General features: G+C 48.2%; 5 protein-coding genes across 5 annotated transcripts; 3 read left to right on the forward strand and 2 right to left on the reverse strand.

The window, feature by feature from the left end:
* Positions 1-85: 85 nt before the first annotated feature.
* On the forward strand, positions 86-1,260 carry EV420DRAFT_1305898 (3-oxo-5-alpha-steroid 4-dehydrogenase-domain-containing protein). The gene is made up of 3 exons (XM_060468480.1): positions 86-155; positions 212-328; positions 378-1,260. Exons 1-3 carry the CDS (start codon positions 128-130, stop codon positions 1,139-1,141), a joined length of 909 nt encoding a protein of 302 aa, XP_060333050.1. The 5' UTR covers positions 86-127; the 3' UTR covers positions 1,142-1,260.
* On the reverse strand, positions 1,233-4,223 carry EV420DRAFT_1762465 (uncharacterized protein; the record flags this gene model as incomplete). Its single annotated transcript, XM_060480702.1, has 7 exons — positions 3,946-4,223; positions 3,020-3,898; positions 2,899-2,963; positions 2,643-2,852; positions 2,269-2,593; positions 2,122-2,219; positions 1,233-2,060 (listed from the first exon to the last, which is right to left on the reverse strand). Exons 1-7 carry the CDS (start codon positions 4,115-4,117, stop codon positions 1,233-1,235), a joined length of 2,577 nt encoding a protein of 858 aa, XP_060333051.1. The 5' UTR covers positions 4,118-4,223.
* Positions 4,224-4,394: 171 nt separating this feature from the next.
* EV420DRAFT_1331537 (uncharacterized protein) lies at positions 4,395-8,063 on the reverse strand. Its single transcript, XM_060468815.1, has 9 exons — positions 7,593-8,063; positions 7,313-7,470; positions 7,241-7,260; positions 7,124-7,190; positions 7,023-7,070; positions 6,880-6,961; positions 6,754-6,826; positions 6,624-6,703; positions 4,395-6,569 (listed from the first exon to the last, which is right to left on the reverse strand). Exons 1-9 carry the CDS (start codon positions 7,683-7,685, stop codon positions 4,644-4,646), a joined length of 2,547 nt encoding a protein of 848 aa, XP_060333052.1. The 5' UTR covers positions 7,686-8,063; the 3' UTR covers positions 4,395-4,643.
* A 38-nt stretch (positions 8,064-8,101) lies between these two features.
* EV420DRAFT_1530603 (cytochrome c oxidase assembly protein CtaG/Cox11-domain-containing protein) lies at positions 8,102-9,201 on the forward strand. The gene is made up of 4 exons (XM_060472613.1): positions 8,102-8,368; positions 8,418-8,732; positions 8,783-8,949; positions 9,000-9,201. The coding sequence occupies exons 1-4, from the start codon at positions 8,309-8,311 to the stop codon at positions 9,112-9,114; spliced, it is 657 nt and encodes a 218-aa protein (XP_060333053.1). The 5' UTR covers positions 8,102-8,308; the 3' UTR covers positions 9,115-9,201.
* A 152-nt stretch (positions 9,202-9,353) lies between these two features.
* On the forward strand, positions 9,354-12,227 carry EV420DRAFT_1267386 (histone deacetylase complex protein; the record flags this gene model as incomplete). Its single annotated transcript, XM_060467386.1, has 17 exons — positions 9,354-9,690; positions 9,760-10,054; positions 10,105-10,118; positions 10,169-10,310; positions 10,356-10,468; positions 10,522-10,649; positions 10,702-10,891; positions 10,942-10,971; positions 11,025-11,136; positions 11,188-11,235; positions 11,285-11,351; positions 11,398-11,496; positions 11,546-11,610; positions 11,661-11,740; positions 11,796-11,899; positions 11,952-12,048; positions 12,103-12,227. The coding sequence occupies 17 exons, from the start codon at positions 9,354-9,356 to the stop codon at positions 12,225-12,227; spliced, it is 2,046 nt and encodes a 681-aa protein (XP_060333054.1).
* Between the last annotated feature and the right edge of the window lie 60 nt (positions 12,228-12,287).

Consider the following 12,287-nt stretch of genomic DNA (forward strand, 5'->3'; position numbering starts at 1 on the left):
ATCGTCTTGGAGGTTGTCGTGAGCGTTGCGGTTGTCGTCGAGGTTACTGAACAAGTGATGCTGTTGCTTTGTTTGGCAGCAGCCTGCGAACTACCACCGCTATTCGTTTGCTTCTCATGCGTTGTTCATGGCTTCCATGCAATTATTATACGACGGTAAGGCTCGCAAATTCTACGTCTGCCCTGTCTCTAATTCTTCTTCTTTCTTTCAGCTTGCCGAAAATGGTTCACAATCGGTAGTCTTGCCGTCTTTCCAATAACTTTCCTTGTCAATGCACCTTTTGGTCGTTTTGCTGAGAATGCTGGAATCAATATCGTCAAATTCGACGGTATGTGATGTTTGTTAATTTTTGTGAACTTATTCCAATATTATCGTAGGGATAAAATCATGGATGGTCATGGAGATCGTATCTCCCATATGCTTCGCATATTCCTACTACAAGTCACCCTTAGGGTCGATGACCGGCTTCACAGTCCAACAGCATGTCCTCGCTGGTCTCTTTCTGATTCATTATCTCAACCGCGCCATTTTATCGCCTCTCCGTACGCCTTCGCGGTCCAAAACTGATATCGTTGTGCCTCTCTCTGGCATCACTTTCAATCTTCTCAACGGCTCTCTGATGGGCGCATACCTCTCCTCCTACTCTGCACGCACCTTCCTTTCGAATGCGTTTTCCGCACCTACCTTCTATGTAGGTGTCTTCTTGTGGACCATAGGTTTCGTTGGAAACATTGTTCATGACGAAATCCTTCTCAACATTCGCCGAAAGGCCAAAAACAAGGGCAAGGCGTCGTCTCATAGTTCAAAGGCTGGCGAACACTACGCCATCCCTTACGGGTTGTTATATGAATATGTTTCCTTTCCGAATTATTTCTGCGAGTGGGTAGAGTGGTTTGGATTTGCGCTGGCCGCCTCTCCGTTTCCAACCGTGACCTTGGCAACATTCTCTTTGCAATCCCTTTCCACGATTTTCTCCTCTGCATCCCAGTTTGCGCCAACATTAACGCCTCCATGGATTTTCTTGATCAACGAATTCGTCTTGATGTTTCCTCGAGCTTACAAAGGACACTTGTGGTATAAACAGAGATTCGGAGAAGCATTTCCTCAGGAGAGAAAAATAGTTATACCATTTTTGCTTTGATTCTCATGAAAGGACTTTGCATTGAGGGTAGACTCCTCCTTGCTTCGATGCCACAGTTATACTCATGTTTCCATTACTACGCAAAACCTTGTCATTCGGTTGTAAATTTATTTGAAGTTATACCCTGTCCGCCAGCACCTGTGGATTCCATCCGCCTTCCAACCCTCGCTAAAGCATAAAACATAGCCAACCCAGTCCGATCATGACTCTTCCCCTCCACCAAGCCTTGCGTTACATGCATTGGTGTCAGCAACCTTCGTTCACCTGGAGCTTGGTGCTGAAAACGAGATGACATCTGAAGACCTCCTAGCACTAACTTCGCGATGAAACGTTCAGTGGCCAAGGCAAGAACGCCATAAGGAGCCAGTGTCTGTATGACTTCCGACGCATCTCGACCAAGAGCGTCGATAGGGAAAATCGACGAACTGCGTCCGTCAGGCAGAAAGGTTGGCAGGTTCAAAACCCGTATGACCTCTTTGATAGAGAGAAGCATATTTGGGTCAGATGCTCTGACGACCTGAGCATCATTCAAATTTTGTTCATCACGCGTACGAGTGAGGAGACCGAGAGAAAGTGACTGCGGGGTGGCCAAGATTCTGTCCAAATCGACGATAGGCATCCTGGTTGCTCGCCATTCACTCGGTGTGATATTACAAGCAAAAGAACCGTCGCGACTGTTACTGCTTATGTGAACGCGAGCACCCAGTCCACAAGCGGTGCACCATCGTTCTGCATGAAGCTTATCAGGAGTCGGGGGTTGTGGTTTGGCTGCTAAGGACGATTCGGTCCTTAGGAAAAGGCCCTCGTTCTCCAGCCAACAGAAGACATCTGCGGTTGATAATCTGTCGAGTTCAAGTTCTCTATGAGTCTCTTTCACCAGCTCAGTATAGGCTTCCCGGATGGCAGAGGCACGGCCCCACTACAGCGGAGGCATAGTGAGAACCATTGATGCTGAACCAGCGGCTCTTGAAACAACTTACCTCAATCGCTTTGCGTCGACCCAAAATCAGTTCATGGAATTCGTCAGGGGAGGCTACGAGCATGTAAGGAACCGTAGGCGTTCGTTTTGCAACCACGTCTACGAAGTTATGAGACAATGAAAAATAAACCAGGGAATTCTTTTTTACCTTCCAGCGTCATGGGGAACTTAGGCAATAGCCTTCGGAGAACTACCGGATAACCAACTTCGGCGGAAGGAGCCGTTTTATGTGGCTTCGCTGCCTCACCGATGTTCTTGGGGAGTGTTGAAGGGCCTATGGTAACCACGCTCGTCAGATTGTCAGGGATAGCGGGATTTCCAGGATCGACGCCGATTTCCCGCTGCCAATGTTCCTTGGCATTAACTGCGACGTAGTTCGTCTTCGCAGGCAAAAATACAGTTTCCTTGTCAAGCTCGATATCAACAACTTGTTGTTCTCCCTCTACCGGCAGTTTGGAGGATCGCTGAGCAAGCTGGCGGATGGAGTCAATACGTGAAGAAGGGGCTGAAAAAGAGACTAACATCGACCCAGTGTTCAAGGATGAACTTCTGGCCATCTAGATTCTGTCCTCGGGCGTGACTGAAGAGCAGTTCGATTTTCGCCAAGAAGGGTCTGGCAGCTGCACCCATGACGAGGAAGGGGGGATGGGCTACACTTAAAGGAGGGAAAGCGTGATAGTCGGATAAGGAAGTCACAGTGATGCGGTTCAATACAGTCGTGATATCGATGCTCTAGAGAACTGTCAGTACCATCTGGATATAATATTACGGAACGCACGTATGAAGGTGCCTCGACAGATAGCATCCATTTATGTGTATATTTGGCTTCCTCTGGTCGCATTCCTGTGTATATTTATCAATGAAGAACGTTGTTAAAATGCTAGGAAGAGAGTACGGACCAAGAAGCAAACTGCGATCCATGACAATCACACGGGCCGCAATATGGAACCTACTAGAGCTTGGCTGCACACCGGGAATTGATGAATGACCCACAACATCGGGTACAACGACTTTCGCTTCATCGACAGCTGCGGGAGCCTGGATAGCTTCTTCCCCAGGAGGTTCTAGTTTCGCTGAACTTCTATGCGTCCAGGGCATGTGCCACCTCGGACGCTTGGTATCAAGACCATCAATATCAACATCTTCATCTTCATTCCAAGTATGTATTTCCCTTCTCTTGACCTCTTTTCCTAAGACAGATGCAAGCGCGAAGCTCTTGGCATGAACACCCAATGTCTGGCGAATATGATTAGCAGCCTCCGGGACTGAAGCAGGTTCGTCAACGTCCATGGCATCTACCACCGGCAACGGCAAAGGTTCCTCCACTGCTCTCTCAAATAACCCTCGCACGCCGAGAAGAGTGAGGGTTACTTCCGTCCCATCACTCAGATCAAGATCGTCCCGCGGAACGGAGCAAGCGCGAACACAGTCTTCATGGTTTCCCCATTCAAGCTGGTGAGTGATTCGAGCATGATTATACAGGCCTTGTATCGACGAGAATTGCGTCCGCTGGCACCCAGGACACGTCAAGATATTGGTTTGATTGTTGGCGCGAGTGTAAAGAAATTTGGCTTTTTGCCGAAAACGCGTTGCTCTGCTCTCTCGTGGGAGTCCACGATCCTTGCGCCCATGAGCTACAACCGAGGGAATAGGAGGAGCAGGCGACACTGGGGGGATCGTTTCATGGTCCAAAAACAATTTTGAAGGTTCTTCAATCGCAGAAAGGGCATCTAGAGCCGCCGCCTCAAACGTTGCAGAATCATTCTCAGAGTTTCCTCCTGATAAATGTTAGGCTTTTCACAGCAGGAAGGAAAAAAATTCTTACCTTTTAAGAGAGATTCTTGCAGAGACGTCGCCCATGCAATTCTCGACTCCACCGTTTGAGCAAGTCGATTCCTGAGGTCAATTTCTAGCTGAATTTCCGGTAACAGGATCTCCCGTAAGTGTTGCTCATCCGCCTCGTTGCTTTCGGGTGCTTGAAATTTCTCTGAAAACATGATTCTGCATCATGCAACGGTCACAAGCTTGAAGGAAAAGTGAACGTTGAAGTAGAGAATTATTTAATGGGTGCGTTGCCGCCAGCGGCATGATGCCGTGGTGCCGACGTACTTGCATCGCGGCATTTCCTTTGGTATCCACTGAGATATGCTTATTGACCACACCGCTCATAGTGGGACGGACATGCGAAAAAGAACGAAAAGGAAGGGGAAGGAACCATATCGTGCCGAATAGCAATGAAAAGGCGACCGTACAAAGCCTAAATCAGACATACACCGAGGTGTCTAATCATTCTCAGGGGTTCTCCTGCTATATTTCAAGATTTTCCCGCAGAATTGGAAGAAAGCTTTTACAAAATAAAAAGATTGCTACATAAATACTGAAACACGAGACGTACAACATCTCTCCTTGTGGCTAACATGATCCAACCCCGATTTCCTGCAGTGGCTAGATTTTACAAGAACGCCTTTTGATACTGCTTCAGCAGGTACCGACTTTCATTATATTAATTCCTTGAGGTGTTCATCATGCGTCATTCATGACACCGGCAGAAGACGCAAAAGAGCCATCAGCAGATGCAGTAGCCGACCCATTGGCTTCACCACTACCACTGGCTCCGCCTTCTCCACCAAATCCGCCTTGGCCACCGAAGGCGCCCGGTCCTCCACCAAAGCCGCTGCCAGACATATCACTTGGGAAAGAACCGTCGGCGCTCATAGAAGCAGTGGGAAAAGAACCTGAACCTTCACCCGTCCCGACGTCGCCACTGGATCCATCAGTGGGGAAGGAGGCGGGGGCACTGTTAGTAGTAGTAACTTGGGAGACACCGGTAGGAGGAGTGTCCGAGCTTCCACTGACACCCCCAGAGGAAATTGACGAATCTGAGGACGCAGTTGTAGTAGCAATCGAGGAATCACCGGATCCAGCGGCGGTAGATGAGGCAGCACTGGATGCACGCCGGTTCAACCTCTCCCAGATACTACGTCGGGGGACGCGCCGGACCATTAAGGACGAAAGGGACGACGATGAAGAAACTGTGGCAGAAACAGAGTACGAAGTTGTGGAAGCAGCCACGCTAGCGGTGATCGTGGCGACAGTACCCGACTCGGTGATATCAGCTTGACTAGGACTACCAGACTCGCCTGTAGGTACGGTGCCCTCGCTGCTGTCCGTGGGGAATGCAGCTTCACTGGCATTGGAGAATGAGCTCTCACTACCGCCAATTCCACCGATTCCGCCGGTACCACCGCCACAGGTACATCCACCCGAACCGCTTGGGAAAGGACCCTCAGCGCTGCCGGAACCACTCGGAAGTGCTACTGCGGCAGTCGAGAGATCGTCAATATCGCTGGGAAATGCGCTATCAGATACATCTGTGCGAAGAGAAGCAGCGCTTCCAGATACAGCTGTCGGGAAAGTGCTTCCACTGGCGCCACCATAGCCATCGCCACCGAAACCACCACCGCACATACATCCGTCGGCGCTACCACTTGGGAAAGAACCGTCAGTGCCGAAAGTACTGCTAGGAACATCGGTCGGCAAAGAGCCTGCGCTCTCGCTGGCAGATTCTCCAGGTACTTCGGTTTGCGTTGAATTTGCCTCAGAGCTCGAAGTACTAGCAGTGGGTATAGATGAGGCAGAAGTAGCTGTGGACGCCGTAGCGCTCTCTGACTGACGTTTGAATTGGAAGAAGCGCTTCACTGATGATTCAGAATGGGACGTCGCCGAGGACGCAGAACCTGACGCGGTAGCAGTGGCATTGACACTCCCCGCATCGTCCATAGGGAAAGCGCCAGAAGTCTCGTTTGTAAAGGAGCCATTTCCAAAGCCGAAACCTCCAGATTCACCGCCAAAGCCACCTTCGCCAGCTTCACCACTGGGAAGCAAGCCATCGGCGCTAGAAGACGCTGTGGGGAAAGAAGAAACCTGGCTTTCCGACCCTCCACTAGGGAAAGCCTCGCCAGATGATTGATTGCCTCCGGGAAAATCAGTTGGCTGTGACACAGAGGCGCTTCCACCTGAAGGACCTCCCGAAACAGCTGTTGAGAACAGGCTGAAGGTTGCACTGGGTTCACTAACACCGGTGCCTTCGCTGCCACTGGATGGAATGGCAGACGACTCGGTGGGGATGGCAGAAACATCGTTGCTCGCAGATACCGCAACAGAAACAGAGCTTGCAACACCGGTCGCGGTAGAGATTCTGCTCGACGTGGTGCTGACAGCAGCATTTCGCACCGACGTACCACTCACGGACTCGGACGAAGAAGAAGATGATGATGATGATGAAGAGCCGTCGGAAACCATGGCGGGTATGGTAATGCTGTCGATTGTCCAAGTCTTCCCGTCATCGGAGGTGATCATATCCGAAGCCTCAACACCATCTCCCATGGACAACGTTGATGAAAAATCAGGGTCTGCTTCAAGAAGTGTGATTGTGGTGTTCGTATAGTACTGAACAGAAAGAAATGAACAAAGCAAATAAAGCTGCAATTCAAGGCTACACACCTGAGGAGAGGTGGTACCAGTACAGTCTTGTTGACATTCGGTACCAGTTCCCCAGCCGCCGTTGTACAGCGGACCGTCAGCTAACTGATAATTAACGCCAAACTTTTCTCCAAAGAAGCGAGACACATACAACTCGTGAGAGTCGAAATGACTTCGCCATTGAGAGTGACAGTTTGTTCCCAAGTGATATCATCGTCGGCAAGCTGTATGAATGTGTTAGTACGTGAAATGTTCTCAACATTGAGGGAAATCTAACCTTGTAGTGAATAGTTATAGATGCGTCTGCGTCAATGGGCACCATGTCACCGTTCAATTGGGTGGTGACACCGTCGACAACGCTATAAAAAACGAGGATCAGTACCTCAGGCCTCAACTTTCATGGAACACTAAGAAGCATACCCATAATAACTCGCCATAGCACACCATTGATCTTGAGAAGCACCACAGCTTATACGCGCAAGTGAGCAGCGGGCAGAGAAAAGACAGAAGGTGTCACTTACTAGCTATTTTGATCCGCAGTTTGATCTGTACCAGCCTGGATCAAACCACTGGTACTATTGCTGATGCCTGCAAGATGGTAAGAATCACCCTATATTGGAATGACGGGTCTGCCCAACCTGGCCAAAGAAAGAGATAACTAGCAACTAATCAGCATACCACATAGGTAATACCAGTTGCTTGAAACGTACTTCTCGGCATCGGAAGGAGGCGTTCCGGGAGTAAAAGTCGTTATAGCTTCAATTATAGCTGAGTTAGTGGGACCCAATGAATAGGCGGGACCCCATGAATCCCCTTTGGCAGTCAACGCCAGCGTCAACGGAATGAGAGCCAAAGAGAACATGTTCATCTTCAGGTGATCGTAAAATAACGTCAAGTATCAGGGAAAGTGGATAGAAAAGAAGGAAAAACAAGAGCGAACAGAGGAGAGAGTGTGAGTAAGGATAGGATTGAGGGACTTGAGATGCATACCTGCAGACAACTAGACTTTATATGCACCCCGCAGTACTCCGCAAGGTGGCCGCCGTTCAATATACATTCACCCAATGAATATCCGTGCGTCATGACGACGCTTGAAATGTGGGCCCCGATTCTATGGCGAACCTCGCCTGACACCTAGCAAACGGCGTTATCAAGTGTATTGAAGGGGCAAAGATGCCTCAAGACTGCTGGTGCTCGTTCTTGACGATGGGTCGCGTATAAAGCACGCATTTTTGGTAGCTATGACCAAAGGAGGGCTCGCAAAAACTGACTTGAGTTACAAAGCCACGGACAAGCCTCGGCGGCCATGAGTATGCTGAGCTTGATGAAAAGGTCACGATGAGCAAGGATATCCTGGAGACGAGACAACGGGGTTGCTGCGCAACTCTCCAATATTGAGTCGGGAAGGAAAGAAAGAAAGTCTGCGATCCCTGCGGTAGTCCAGGCGGTTGTATGCAAATCAGATCCGTTTGTTTGGTCACCTTTGCTTGCGTTGATAAATCCGGCGCCTCTTTTCATGTTTCCTGCTCGTGCTTTTCTTGCCTCTGGCAGAACGGTATGTTCCGCAAAACCTGCCCAACCTTCACCAGTAATGGGATGTTTAGCACCTTCAGCGCCAATGTTTTCGTGAGCCGCCTTTGTATCCCGCCTTGAGGCGCATTTCGACGCAGCAAATACCGCCAAGAAGACCGTTGCCAAATGCCCAAATGCTCGCCGAGATGCATCGAAGAAAGAACAGGAGCTTGTTGATGTATTCTTCTGCGGTCGTGAGTTGCTGCAATTCCTGTCTGCACTGAGGCATGACCTACGTCGAAGATAGTAGTTGCACTGGGTGTGACATATGCCTCTGTCCCTTTGTACAGGATGTTCTGCGCTGCTACAGGTTTCGCTGGGACTCCCAATGTCAGCGGGCGCTTTGAACCAGAAAGACTGGTTCCCGTCGAGGATTCACCGCGAATCAAGGTTCATTTCAACGCAGACAAGTCCGAGCAGCTACCTTGGACGTTCAAACCAATGCAAAAGATCGTGAATGTCCTTCCGGGCGAATCTAGCTTGGCCTTCTACGTAGCGAAGAACAATTCGAAAGAAGATATCATTGGCATCGCGACATATAATGTTACCCCAGATCGAGTGAGTTGCATTTCATTCCCTAGAAATTGCGCAGCTGACATCTACGGAAGGTCGCTCCGTATTTCTCCAAAGTTGAATGCTTCTGTTTCGAGGAACAGCGTCTTTTAGCTGGAGAGGAGGTTGACATGCCTATTCTTTTCTTCATTGACAAGGATATCCTAGATGATCCTTCATGTCGAGATGTTCGAGATGTTGTCTTATCATATACATTCTTCAGGTGAGATACCTTGTTCATTCTACTGAAATCTTTCTTATAAACGATTACAGGGCGAGAAGGAACAAATTTGGCCATCTAGAACCTGATGCCCAGGAAGATGTTCTTCAAAAGTCTCTGGGCTTTGGCGAATATGAACATGCACCAAAGGCTGAATCTCGCGAATAAACTCGTTCTTTGTTTTATATACGTTTCTTGGATAATTGCAAACGCGTGATTAATGCGTCTTTGTACTGTAAAACGTGAAAAATCAAGTGAAAACTGAAATTGAAAACTAGAGCTGGAACGGCAGTCGGTCCGGTTCTGTCCGTTTGACCCTGTTAGACACCAAAGCCTTTGTTTCCTCCTACTTACATTTCTCGAATTTCTACATCCATCTGTGGGCTGCTATGGATGCCGGACCCAGCATGTCGCGCCTTACAGTGACGAATGGCGACGCTAGGCCTATCGAACAAACTTCTGGCCCAATCCGATCTTCGAGTCCTAAAGGCCCTCGCGCGTCATCTGTTCCGCTCGTTCCTTCCGAGTTAACTGTCGGTGTCGTCTATTCAACCGAAATGACCAGCCACTTTTCACTTCAGGACCATCCAGAGCAGCCTGCTCGTATTGCTCATATCTGGAATACCCTCATTGCTAATAAATGCAACGCAAAGATGAAATGGCTCCCCATTCGTCCAGTTCATAAGCAAGAAGCTCTGCTAGTTCATAGCGAGGATCATTGGGACAAAGTACAGGCCATTCAATGTAAGCGCAGTATATGTTAATTGCTTGTATATAGGCAGAGATCTGAATGAATAACCATACTTTATTTAGATATGACCCCCCAACAGATCATTGACTCGGAGGCTTATTACGAAACGCTTTCTTTATATGTCATGCAAGGAACTACAAGATCTGCTCTTCTCAGCTGTGGTGGTGTCATAGAAGCATGCCTGGCAGTGGCCACTCCAGATTCGTCATTGAAAAAGGCCCTCGCGATAGTTCGACCCCCAGGTCACCATGCTGAACCAAACGAGCATATGGGCTTCTGTTTCTTCAACAATGTATCTGTTGCCGCCCGTGTTGTACAGGAACGCTTGAAATTAAAGCGAATACTCATATTAGATTGGTAAGTCTTAAACTAGCGTCGTCGAGCTATCTGTAATAGGGTGTTGCCAGGGATGTTCACCATGGTGCGCGATTTGTATGGATGGAAGAACATGAACTCGTTTTGATTGTCAAGCAGGCAATGGAACTCAAAAGGCCTTCAACAATGACCCTAGTGTTCTATACATATCATTACACCGCTATGAAGATGGTCGATTCTACCCATGCAGTACGTTTGGTGGCATGCAGTCATGTGGAGAGGGAGCAGGACTCGGATTGTAAGCCCTTTCAATACCGTTTTCTTCGCCTCTCATTCCTGTTAGCTCTGTGAATATACCTTGGCCTGAGAAAGGGATGAAAGATGCCGACTACATACACGCCTTCCAGAAGATTGTGATGCCAATAGCCATGGAATTTGCGCCTCAACTTGTGATCAGTGAGCTCCAAGCACCGTCATTCAACTCTTATATACTTATATGGTCGCCTCAGTCTCCGCCGGATTTGATGCTGCAGAAGGCGACGAGTTGGGCGAGTGCCATGTCAGCCCAGCTGGTTACGCACATATGACCCATATGTTGTCAGGGTTAGCAAGTGGAAAGGTTGTCGTCGCTCTAGAGGTATGTATCTTGTTTCTAAAATACTGTGGGGTCTACTCTCTGACAATCCCAGGGAGGTTATAACATAAATGCAATTGCGAAATCAGCACTCGCAGTGACGCAAGTCCTCCTGGGTGAAGCACCACCGGAACTGCCCCCTATGACGGCGGGTGAGTCTGCGACAGAAACAGTATGGCTCGTAGCCAAAGAGCAGAGTAAGTACTGGAAAAGTGTGAATCCCAAAGCTTGTGAACCCCGAAAAGGTCCTCCCTTCTGTCATTTTCAGTCTTGCAACATTAACGTGCGAACATAGACGTTGAATCCGCTACTTTCTCGATACCCGGTAAGCCAGATGCACCATTCAAGATTATAGACTCGACTGAAGGCCTTCCATAGAAATATTGAAGGCGCATCGCCAACACTACCTATTTACCAATTATGACATGATGCAGATCCCTTTACTTTCTGACTACCTCGATGGCCGGTTTTCAAATCAAATCATGTGCACGTAGGTGGTTATGTAATGTGTTCGATGTCTATCCATTAACACAATTTTCAGACCAGACTTATTGGACAACAAGACCATGGTCATCTTCATACACGAATTGTAAGACTTGGCAATTTTCTCATCTCCGTGCCTTATATAACAATTCTAGTGGAAACCTACGGACGGAGCTGGAGTCATCCGCAACATGCAACCTAGAATTGGAACGATCGTACTTGGTGCGACTTGGCAGCGTGTGTAGTTCTAATATTAATAGTCTATCAGGTCGATTTTTCGAAAGACTTCATAGCGTGGGTCAAAAAGCAAAGATATTCTTTGCTCGATATCAATCAGTTCCCAAAGCCCTTTGCGGCGCCTACTAGAGTAAGTGAAATTATGTCTAACACTCTGGCCAGACTCACCGTAGTTCTAGCGCTCGCAAGCACCAAAGGACCCCACAAAAGAGGTGTTGGTGTATCTGTGGGATAACTATGTCCAGTATGTCACCCACAATTACAATCAGATATGATGCTCACAGTCACGACAAGACTTTCGAACGCAGAGAGAGTCGTCCTGGTCGGACATGGACCTGGTTGCCAATCAATGATAGATCTCGTTGATCACAGATGTAAAACCTCATCCATTTCTGGGAATTATTTTTACTAGATACTGATGTCTCCCAGGGATGTTAGGAAACAAACTGATAAAGGCTATCGTACAAGTTGTGGGGAATTCCAAAGTTCCAACGGTTCCGAAGTCTGAAGAATTCAAAGCATGGTATTCAAAGGTTACTTTTGCTTTGTACTTCCATGTAGTCCTTCGCCTGATTTGTGTAATAGCACTCTCTCGTAGCCGTTCCTTCAAGTCACCCTGTATATGGTAACACCTCTCAAGGAAAAAAGGATGTGCGTCGACATGGCAATGTCATAGCCCTTGGTATATGAGATCAATTTGCCCAGAATTTCTACTTGACTAACGTTTTTTTTTCAGATGAAACACAGCCCATAAAGCTGATCATGGAAGCTCTTCCGGCTATTCAGGATTATGTTCAGAAGGAATTAGCTCGGTATCCACTTAAAAATGCAACCGCTCGGACGAATAATGTTGTGCAATAGTCCTCCTCCTTATTGTTCTCTTCTGTTATAGAAGTCTGTCATCTGGGTTATATACCTTAA

This window comes from Desarmillaria tabescens (assembly GCF_030435595.1).
Source record: "Desarmillaria tabescens strain CCBAS 213 chromosome Unknown EV420scaffold_11, whole genome shotgun sequence".
NCBI lineage: Eukaryota > Fungi > Basidiomycota > Agaricomycetes > Agaricales > Physalacriaceae > Desarmillaria > Desarmillaria tabescens.

Bases quoted from the DNA above. Each gene is read 5' to 3' on its own strand.
- EV420DRAFT_1305898 (XM_060468480.1), top strand. From the start codon at position 128: ATGGCTTCCATGCAATTATTATACGACG. The intron at 156-211 runs GTAAGGCTCGCA...TCTTTCTTTCAG, and splicing joins CATGCAATTATTATACGACG to CTTGCCGAAAATGGTTCACA. The intron at 329-377 runs GTATGTGATGTT...ATATTATCGTAG, and splicing joins CAATATCGTCAAATTCGACG to GGATAAAATCATGGATGGTC.
- EV420DRAFT_1331537 (XM_060468815.1), bottom strand. From the start codon at position 7,685: ATGACGCACGGATATTCATTGGGTGAATGTATATTGAACGGCGGCCAC. The intron at 7,191-7,240 runs GTTGGGCAGACC...ACCATCTTGCAG, and splicing joins TTATCTCTTTCTTTGGCCAG to GCATCAGCAATAGTACCAGT. The intron at 6,704-6,753 runs GTATGTGTCTCG...ATTATCAGTTAG, and splicing joins CATTTCGACTCTCACGAGTT to CTGACGGTCCGCTGTACAAC.
- EV420DRAFT_1530603 (XM_060472613.1), top strand. From the start codon at position 8,309: ATGCTCGCCGAGATGCATCGAAGAAAGAACAGGAGCTTGTTGATGTAT. The intron at 8,733-8,782 runs GTGAGTTGCATT...CATCTACGGAAG, and splicing joins ATAATGTTACCCCAGATCGA to GTCGCTCCGTATTTCTCCAA. The intron at 8,950-8,999 runs GTGAGATACCTT...AAACGATTACAG, and splicing joins TTATCATATACATTCTTCAG to GGCGAGAAGGAACAAATTTG.